This window comes from Vollenhovia emeryi, unplaced genomic scaffold (assembly GCF_000949405.1).
Source record: "Vollenhovia emeryi isolate VEMERY1.0 unplaced genomic scaffold, V.emery_V1.0 DF939482.1, whole genome shotgun sequence".
In the NCBI taxonomy this organism is placed as follows: domain Eukaryota; kingdom Metazoa; phylum Arthropoda; class Insecta; order Hymenoptera; family Formicidae; genus Vollenhovia; species Vollenhovia emeryi.
Genome location: NW_011966884.1, coordinates 16,037 through 26,573, shown reverse-complemented (window position 1 = coordinate 26,573; position 10,537 = coordinate 16,037). Strand labels below are relative to the sequence as shown.

The 10,537-nt window shown below is 52.8% G+C and overlaps 2 protein-coding genes across 2 annotated transcripts; both read right to left on the bottom strand.

Annotated features, from left to right (window-relative positions):
- Nucleotides 1-3,034: 3,034 nt before the first annotated feature.
- On the bottom strand, nucleotides 3,035-4,435 carry LOC105557456. The gene has a single exon (XM_012004703.1). The coding sequence runs from the start codon at nucleotides 4,433-4,435 to the stop codon at nucleotides 3,035-3,037; it is 1,401 nt and encodes a 466-aa protein (XP_011860093.1).
- Nucleotides 4,435-6,624, bottom strand: LOC105557454. Its single transcript, XM_012004702.1, has one exon. The coding sequence runs from the start codon at nucleotides 6,622-6,624 to the stop codon at nucleotides 4,435-4,437; it is 2,190 nt and encodes a 729-aa protein (XP_011860092.1).
- Nucleotides 6,625-10,537: the final 3,913 nt, after the last annotated feature.

Here is a 10,537-nt window from a genome sequence, read left to right as displayed (position 1 = left end):
AGAGGGCGGAGGGGCTTCAGGAGGAAAACTCCTACTTGAAGGCCCTTATAGCTGAGTCGGTGGCGACTTTTGAGGAGGACCGGAAAGCCTCCAGGGATGAGCAGAGGGCCCTGGAGGTGCAGGTTGATCAGCTGACGGCCCAACTGGAGGAGTTGAAGAGGGATTCCTCCCTCTTGGCGAAGGCGAAGCCCGTCGGGAGGGAGGTGTCCACCCAGACGGCGGAGGAGAGTGCCCCGAACACCGGTGGTATTTCTCTGGAGCCGCTAGAGGAGGAGGCGGGGATGCCGGGCTGGGTGAAGGGCCTCAGGAGTGAGGTCTCCCGGAGTATGGGCGCCCTTGCCATGCGGATGGAGGCATTGGAGAGGCGGTTGGAGGTGCCTACCGCCCCGAAAAGCGGAGAAAGGAGGCCCTCTAGCGAGAAGACGAAGGAGACAGATAAGGGCGGGAATCAAACTCCTGCCCTTCCGGCTTCTAAAAAACCGGAGAGAGGAAAGAGGGCGAGACAGCTTCCGGCGGGAGGAGGTAGCCAGACGGCTTTTTTTTTTACGGAAAGGGGAAAAATGCTTTATGCATTCAACACGGGGCAGCCGAACCCCGTGGATATGCCCGGACTCCCCGTGAAGCGGGATACCAGGCTAAAAAACCCCTCTCTTGGACCATCCTCCGCACTATAGGAGAGTCACCCCGGCAGACCCGTCGAGGGCATTACGTCGGAAGTGACCCGCCCAACAGTGACAGGCTTTATAGCCTCCGGCCACAGGCGGCTTACGACACGCCCACCGTCCTAACCATTCACGCATATATACATGTATTCATACGTACATATTCTCACCAGATGTAAACATACTCATTCATACTTCTCTCCTTGTTAGGACGGCGGAGTGGGGTGGTCCACACGACAATAGGCACTCTAGCCAGATGGTAAAAAGTAAGTAACTCCCTTAGAGCAAAGGGCTAGGTGCCTCCCCCCCTTTTAAGACGACCACATACCTGCTACTGTATTACTTATTTACTTATTTACTATACACTTATTACACTACCCATCTATATACACTATGTACACACAAGCAGGACCGACAAGGTGCGACAGGAGTAACAGGAAAATCCCACCACTATACCGTTACAAAGGTCGCCCGTCCTTAGGACGCTAATGCATTTAACTAAATTGCATTGCGTGTATGTATGCAGGCCACGCAAACCTCCCGCGCAGCCTACTCTCTCACTACTAGGGTGCGTACCCAGGCCTACACCTGGAGTATGTGTAAGCAAACAATCGCAATGATATAATATATACAATCGTATCTACAATTACGCGCGATCTAAAATAAGTCCTCTATCGCCGCTAGCTCACCTCCCTCGTTGGCCTCTCGGGCCCGCTCAGCATCTTCTTTCGCCAACATGACCGTCGAGCAAAACTTCGAGAAGGCGGCCCACTTCTCCTTGCGCAGTAAAATTGCCTCCACCACCAGGGTTAACGAGAGCTCCCGGACACCCAGGGCCGCCAGCAGCTCCTCTCTCTCAAAATCCCAGGCCGAGCATTCGGCCAGGGTGTGCAATGCAGAGTCCTCAGCTCCTCCGCAATGCGGGCAAAACGGGTCGTTGGTTTTGCCAATCTTGAACAGGAAAGCTCCAAAACACCCGTGGCCCGTCAGAATTTGGGTAAGGTGAAAATGGGTCCTCCCCCATTGTCGGTCCATCCACGCTGTCCAGGCCGGAACAATGGCCGATCTCGTCCACGCTCCAGGTAGGTCCCCGCCGTCCATGTGCATCCGCCATTGCCTCATAGTGAGGATGCGCTCCTCGCATCTTATGTCCAGAACGGCCTCCCTACTCACCGCGTCCAGCTCCCTCAGGTCGCATATCCTGCTGTAAATGCGAGCTCTCTCGCCTGCGAGCAGCCACCATGGAACCTGTCTCGAAATCAGGGTGGCCGCATCGAAAGAGACAGTCCTGTATGCCGCGCACACCCTTAGCGCGACTGTTCTTTGCGTCGCACGAAACAGAGCCCGGCTCTTCCTGGAGGCGCACAGCGCTTCACACCAGATTGGGGCTCCGTATAAGGCCACCGACGCTACCACATTCGCATACAACTTCCTTTTGTTTTCCCGAGGACCACGCAGGTTAGGCATTAGACGGGACAATGCCCTGGTCACTCCGGAAGCCTTGCTACACACCTGCTTAAAGTGTTCTTCAAAGGTTAACCGCGAATCAAGGATCACCCCCAGATACTTCATCCAGGGGGAGACCCTGATCAAACTGTCTCTAACCCGCAAGATGGGTTCGTGGGGAATACGGACCCCCTTCCTTCTAAAAAACACCGCTTTGGTTTTGTCTGGAGCTACTGTAAGACCAAGCGAGTCCAGTCGACGAAGCACCATAGTCACTTGGCTCTTCGCTCTCGAACGCATCACCTCGACAGACTTAGCAGTCGCGACTATCATAGTGTCGTCTGCGTAACAAAATACCGCGCATCCGTCTTTTGGCCTTGCTTCCAGAATGAAGTTGAACGCTATATTCCACAGGAGAGGGCCAAGGACGGAGCCCTGTGGAACCCCGCGCGTCATCTCCCTACGGATGGTCGAACCGTCACACGTATTGAACTCCACAGATCTTTGGTGGAGGTAACTGTCGATGATTCTTCTAAGGTGCTCCGGGAATCCCTTACGCTCCAAAGACCAGCGGATCGTCCCCCACGGGAGCGAGTTGAACGCGTTTCTGATGTCCAGACTGACAGCAATCGCCAGGCCATTTCTATCCAGGCCTTTTCTTACCGCATCGAGAACCGCATCGAGAACCGCATCGAGAGCGTCTACTGTAGAGCGGCCCTCCCTAAAACCATACTGGAAGGGCGATAAGCGTGCCCCTGCCGATTCATCCATATGTGACCTGAGCCTCGCAACTATAACCTTCTCAAAGATTTTACCGATTTCGTCCAATAAACATATGGGGCGAGCTTTCACCTGAGGACCTATGGACTCTTTAGGTATCAAGACGAGCTTAGCGTTTTTCCACTTCCGCGGGAAAATCCCCGCTCTTAAACAGGCCGTAAAGATCTGGCCAGTCTGTTGGAGGCGATGTCAGCAGTTCTCCTCCATATTGCCGCTCCAACTCCGTCCGGTCCAGGGGCAGGATTAGACTTCTTCTTGTCCTGTTTTATCGCCCGGAAGACCTCCAAAACGCTTATGTTGTCAGCGGCCATAAATCGTTCTCCGTCCCAGTTGCGCCATATTTCCTCTGGGGAATGGGTCTCCCCCTCCGGAAAGAGCGAGTCCATTAACTCCTCAAGGGCCTCGGGACTCAGAGTTTCCGAAAGGGCAGGCGAAGATCTCCGAAGACGGCCCATTACCATTTTATATGGCAGGCCCCACATATCTTCTTCTACTCCAAGTACTAGTTCTCTCCAGGCGTTGGCTTTAGAGATCCGGATCGCCTTTCTCAAGGTCCTTTTAGCTACTCGATAGGCTCTATCCACTTCTTCATCGACGTTTCCGGTCACTCTTGATCTTGTATATTTCCTACGAGCAGCAACACACACCCTCCTCGCGGTGGCCGTCTCTTCGTTCCACCAATATACTGCTCTTTTTGGCGGGCGAGTTCCAACCCTCGTGGCCGCCACATCACAGGCGTCCGAGATCCACTTTCCCACGTCGTCAGCAAGACAGTCCGGTGGCTGGTTCTCGTCAAGACCAGAGCTGAGAAGTTCGAACGTAGATGACAGAAGCTCAGCATCTAGGCCCTTCAGAGACCAGCGAGGATACAGTTTCTTAATGCTATTACTCGCGCTATGTACAATATTTACAGGACGATTATGGATCGAAAATGTGATCAACCTGTGATCCGACAATGTTTCTACGTCACGGATGACACTCCAGTTTTTAATTTTGTTCGCAGACTGAGCTGAGATCCACGTAAGGTCAACAATGGAGGATCCCTGAGGACGCACGCACGTGGGTTCGTTCCCCCTGTTACATAAGACCAAATCAAGTTGGTCGGCTAGACCAAGGAGAATCTCCCCCCTACGATCATCAACGGAGGACCCCCAATAAGCCGATTTTGAGTTAAAGTCCCCGCATATTACCACAGGGCCGCGAGCGGAGACCACCGCGTCCGACAACCTATCGATAAACTCCAAAAAGCGTCCCACGTTCACGTTCGGGGATATGTAAATCGAGATCACTTGAACACTGCCAAAGCGCGCACCAACTATGTTGTTTGAGCGATGAAATACCACACTGCCAGGTCCAGTAAGGTCGGGATTCCAGAGTATGGCTGCCGTCGAATCCGAGCTTGAGAGCCAGTGCGGGTTGTCCACGGGGATTCGCCACGGCTCCGCGAAGCAACAGATGCCCACTTTATTCTCTAAAGCGTATTGCGTCATTAAATCCTGCGACGCCCGACAGTGGTTGGCGTTAATCTGACACACCTTCAAAACCATTAACCTGCTGTTTTTGGATCCGCTCTCCGATCGCGGGGCTGTGCACTCGGGCAGTTTGTCGTGCCAAGCCTATGATCGGCGTTCAGCCCCTTCTCGCGACACACTATGCAGCACGGGTTAGACGCACATTCCCTTAGGGTATGACCCTCCTTGCCGCAATTGAAACAGGCCCCTCCTCTGTCGGTCGTTGAGCGACAGCCACCCCTCACGTGGCCAAAGTCCCAGCACCTATAGCACTGAACCGGGCGCTTCTTGAGGAAAGTTATCTTAGCCGTAGTCCATCCAACGCTGCAGGATCCCGCCGTTGCCAGGCGATTTGCCGCCCCAAGAGGGCACTGCACCCAGGCCGAGCACAAGCCGCCCGGCGATCTCCTGAATGCGCCAATCCTGATGTCTCCAGGCGTACAGCCACCAGCATCAATCAATGCCGCCCGCAGCTCGTCCGGAATGACAGAGCTATCCATCCCGCTTACTCTCAGCTCTCCCTTTGCCATGGGGCGCGTCACCACTGCATCCGAGCCGAGAAAGTCTCTCAGCTTCTCGGCCAGGGCATCAGCCTTGGCGGAGCTATCCTCGCCGGGGATTTCTATTAGGTATCCTCCATTGGCAGCCATCCTAATACGCGGCCTCACAATTCCAAGGTCCCCGATACAAATTTCTTGTCTAGCTTTCTTAAGGAGCTCCGCATGTGGCCTCCCCTCCGTCGCTGACCTGAGAGCGACCGCCGCAGATCTAGGGACGCGGCGGCGCTGAGGGCCATCCCTTTTTTGGTTATTCATTCTTGGTCCATTCGTCCGTGGGCCAGTGTGTCCGTCCTCTTTCCTTACGATCCTATTCACTACATGTGAGCGGGGGGCAGCCCCCCCAGTCAGGCTCGATCCGCCCCTTCCTTTATCCTTCTGCCGCAAGGCCACGTCCCGATACGAGACCAAGTCACGGCCATCCGACGATACGACGACCTCGGAATCCGTGTCCAGGGCCGCCCTTCTGACCCTCAGGGGGGGGCGGATTTGTACATCCCCCACAATCCTCGGGATGCCCCTCTTCCAGGGCGGCGGCGACGGCGGCGGGTCATCATTCAGAACCCTCTTTTTCAGGGCCGCAATGTCACTCTGAATATGCATCAGATTGCCGATCTCGTTGGTCAGGGTGACCTCGTAGCCCTCCAGTCTCTTGCTGATGTCCATCGCCGGTTCGCCAACGTCCGTAGAAGCGGAGGCCTCCGCCAAGACGCGGGACCTAGTCCCGTGTTTACGCGGGGCACGGGGGCCCCTCACCGCGACCGATGACCGTTCCTTCGCAGAGGCCGTCGCCACGTTGTCCTCCCTGGATGTGGACTTTGATCCAATACGCTCCCTCAGTGCACTCAACTCAGCGCTTAATTTCGAAGTGCGCTCCCGCGACTCCTCCAGTTCTTTCTTCAATTGGTCCTCCGATTTCTTGGCCTTCTTCAGCTGCTCTTCAAGTTCGTCTTTTTTCCGTTGCAGGAAGGGAACGTCGCCCGCGTCCTCCACCCTCTCGGAGAAGACCGCGATCACGTTTTGGAGAGCCTTAATTCGCTTCCCCATCTGACCCGAGAGTGTACCCTTGATATTTTGGCTTGTTTTGCGTGCGTTCTCTATTCCTCCCAGCCACGCCCTAGCCATAGACGCAATTTCCGCCGCGGAGCAGGACGCGAGTGCCTCCTCAGACTTCATCACCTGTTTTAGAACCTCCGAGCCAGGAGACCCCAGATCAGGCCTCAGCTCAGGCTCAGGCCGGGTCGAGTTTCCATCCTTTTTTTGTTTCTTCTTTTTTTGCCTTCGTTTTCGATTCTTCCGCTCCGGCGGAAAACCGTCCGCCGTGGGACACTCCTCAGATGAAAGGACGATCACCCCGCCAACGGGACAATCACCCGACCCCCCCTCGAACGGGGAGTCGTCCGATATAGCCCGCGGGCAAGCCCTCGGGCCCCTCGCAGCGGGCTCAGAATCCGACGAGGCCGCCGCCACCGAGACCGCTCCCGGTGACTCAGAGGAGTCCCTCTTCCTTTTGGCCGAGGCATCGGCCACCAACTTCATCGAGCCATCCACCACGCCGAATGAAATGCCCGGGAGGTGACCAATATCTCCAGAGGCCGCCGCCTCCTCCATCACAGACGAGGGCACGAAAAGTGGGTCCTCCTCATTAGATCCCTCGCAGCTGAGCATCTCGGCTGTACTGCCACCCTCCTCGTGAGCAGAAAGGGCCAATGCTCCACCATTATCTCCATCGCTTGTCCCCTTGTTTTTTGACGGCACGGTAAGCTCCTCGGGGTAACCAATCCCGAGAAGCCCGTCCGGGGAAACGCCGTGCCGGTTGTCGGTGTTCCGATTCACCGACTCTTTCTCTTATTCCGTGTTCATAGCCGCATAGGGGGTACACAGCACAAGAATCTCGAAAACCGGGGACAGTCCATTGCCATAAAATCGTTGCTCCTTGAATCGTAGTCCGTGGTCAGGCGGTTGTACCGAAGATTCATCCGAAAATCCAGTCAGACGCCGACACGACGTCTGGGCTGGAAGACCCCCACGTAAAATCCGGGCGAAATACACGGTCGATGTGGAGGATCCTCCCCCCGAGGGGCCTGGTGGCACCCCCGCCGCTGCGCACACAACAATGCGCAAGAAGAGCGCCAAAGGTAACAGGGCGCAGTCCAAAGAACTGGACATAGAGGGGCGTGCCAGATACAGGCGCGTGGCGTCGAGCCGGCCAGGAAGTAAATGCGTTGCAGTCCCCGGCCGGTTCAATATGGCGCATAGAAGTCCACCCCCGGTGGTTTTAGTGCGGTAGGCGTCTCCATTGCACACTGGCCTTGGGTTGTCAATTGCCCAAGTGCCAGAGAGACGAGTCCCACACACCACCCGTACCTTTCTCCAGAAGGGGCGGGTGACGGTCCATGAGGATTTCCACCGGGTCACCAAAAAAAAAAAAAAGAGTCGACGATGTAGCCGCCGACAGCGCGAGAACAGGACAAGTAACAGGGAGAGTCGAAGAAGACGAAACAGAAAATGTCGAGAACGGTCGACAACAGCAGGAGCAAGAGACACTGGTACCGAAGGCGCTGCGCGATCGAGCAACGATTCGCAAACCGAAGAGGTATGAGCTGTGTCTCGTGGAATATAACATCCCAGCGACGTACCAAGAAGCTGTATCAGGTCCAGAGGCTACTCAGTGGGCGGAAGCCATCGAGGACGAGCTCGATGCACACCGAAAGAACGGGACGTGGGAGATAGTTCCAAGGATCCCAGGTGGAAAAACCATAGACTCACGATAGGTTTTCAAAATTCTACACAACAAGGAAGGAAGCGTGGTCAGATTCAAGGCACGACTATGTGCCAGAGGCTTCATGCAGCGAGAAGGCGTGGACTATTTGGAGACGTTCTCACCAGTCGTGAGGTACGACTCTCTTCGAGTACTCCTAGCGATCATCACGGAAGAAAACCTCGAAGCAGTACAGTTCGATGTTCGAACTGCTTTTCTCCACGGACTCCTTGACGAGGACGTCAGGATGGAGATTCCAACGGGACTAGAGGTAAACGAGGGTCGAGAGAAAGTGGTGTGTCTTCTCAAGAAGGCATTGTACGGACTCAAGCAGGCACCGCGATGCTGGAATCTGAAAATCACGAGTGTTCTGAAAGGATTCAATCTGAGAGAGACTAATGCGGATAAGCGCGTATATGTTGGTACCTACGACGATTGTAAAGTGTATCTCGCGCTGTTCGTAGACGACGGAATAATTGCAGCGAAATCCGCGAATATAATCGAAAAAATTATCGGTGAGCTAAGAAAAAAATTCGAGATAACGATCGGGGACTGCAGTAGTTTCGTCGGAATGCAAATAAGTCGAGATCGCGAGTCAAGGTCGATGTTCGTTCATCAAGAGGCCTACGCGAAGAAAGTCATCGAGAGATTTGGAATGAGTCAAGCAAAAGGGGTTTCCGTGCCTGCGGATCCTCATTCAACTTTGTATCCGGTAGAGTCAAAAGCGACCGAAAGGCAAACAGTGCCGTATCGCGAGGCAATAGGATCGCTAATGTTTCTCGCGGTAGTAACACGTCCAGACATTGCATACGCAGTCAATACGATTAGCAAGTTTCGAAACAATCATAACGAGAGTCACTGGCGAGCAGTGAAGCGCATCATTGCGTATCTGGTCGAGACAGCGAACATGGGAATCAAATTTCGAGCATCGGAATCGGGAGTAGAACTCGCGGGTTATTCAGACGCGGATTTCGCGAGCGATATAGCGACCAGAAGGTCGACGACGGGCTACGCGTTTTGCATGGCAAACGGGATTGTAACGTGGTCATCTCATCGACAAAAACTCGTGTCGATGAGTTCGACAGAATCGGAGTATATCGCGGCCTCGACAGCGGTGAAGGAGGCAGTGTGGCTACGTGCGCTGTTGAGCGAGCTAGGGCACCTGCGAAACAAACCGACGAGACTATACATTGATAATCAGAGCGCGATTCGTTTAATTCATAATCCGGAATTTCACAAGCGCACGAAACACATTGATGTGAAGTTTCACCACATTCGCGAGAAAGTCGATAACGGTGAAATCAATGTAATCTTCGTGCCTACAGAGGTACAATTGGCAGATATATTCACCAAAGCGTTACCAAAGAGTAGGTTTATTGAATTATGTACGAGTCTGGGACTGTGCATTAAACGCTCTGACGGCGGAAGTGTTGAGACGATTCATCGCATTCAATGCAAGCGCCAAAACAATGGTACCTAACGTACATTAGATAAGCCGAGCGTGGCCGAACTTCTGCGAGCCACACGAGCTCTGCGAGTATCCCCGTGGGGGACGTTAGTTGCGAGCGAACCTTTGTTCAGAAAGCACGTGTGTACTTCTAATAAAGAAATCCTTTAAGCAAGACTACCATCGATTCACTCTTTACCTTAACAGGGTGGATACCAATTTGAGCAAGGAAAGAATTAAGGTTGGCGAATAGTGAGAGGCTAGGGGACTCACCTAAAACAAGCACCCCGATGGTGAGAGGCGAGGGGACTCACCTAAAACAAGCACCCCGATGGTGAGAGGCGAGGGGACTCACAATAAACAAGCACCCCAAAGGGATTATAATTTCCGTCACGTCCACGTCATTAATCCTGGGTAAAGCTAAGAACGGATAAAAAATTATCGTAGATATCTACGATAATTCGATAAACATGTTTCAGACAAAAGTTACTTTTCTTCAACGTAGCATCATTATGCAATAACACATGGGGATTTCCCTTGAAGAAAACGATTTAACCAATTTTCGCCGAATGTAGCGCCATCTATCAGGAATAGAAAAAAAGGTTTAGACAAAATTTATGGACGTAGAATTCGAATCTGCAATAAAAAGTAGGGGTTCCCATTTAAGATTTTAAAGTTGTCCCCCGCTCCACCCACAGGGGTGGGGTGGGGGGTCAATTTTGGTATCATTCGATAGCTCTTTCAAAAATAGGAAATACGTATTTTTCCGTTTTCCGATCCACCCACAATTTCTCGGGATATTCAACCTGTATATATATACAGGGTGGTCTAAAAGTCCCGGAACGGTTGAATATCCCGAGAAATTGTGGGTGGATCGGAAAACGGAAAAATACGTATTTCCTATTTTTGAAAGAGCTATCGAATGATACCAAAATTGACTCCCCACCCCCACCCCTGTGGGTGGGGCGGGGGACAACTTTAAAATCTTAAATGGAAACCCCTACTTTTTATTGAAGATTCGAATTCTACGTCCAAAAACACGTAAATTTTGTCTAAACCTTTTTTTTCGATTCTTGATAGATGGCGCTGCATTCGGCGAAAATTGGTTAAATCGTTTTCTTCAAGGGAAATCCCCATGTTTTATTGCACCTTTTTAAAAAAAGGTAAAAAAAAGCACCAAGTCTAAGCCATAGACATCTATGGACGGACCCTTTGTACGAGGGGTAACTGATAATCGCGGTAAGGGGATCACTCGTCTGACTTCGACTCTTTCCGGTGAGATTCGGTAATATTCGGTTCACATTTCCAATACGTGTGCACACGTATACAGGGTGAGTCTTTCCATATCCGACAAAATTTTTGAGAAGGTAGAA

Bases quoted from the DNA above. Each gene is read 5' to 3' on its own strand.
- LOC105557456 (XM_012004703.1), bottom strand. From the start codon at position 4,435: ATGGTTTTGAAGGTGTGTCAGATTAACGCCAACCACTGTCGGGCGTCG.
- LOC105557454 (XM_012004702.1), bottom strand. From the start codon at position 6,624: ATGCTCAGCTGCGAGGGATCTAATGAGGAGGACCCACTTTTCGTGCCC.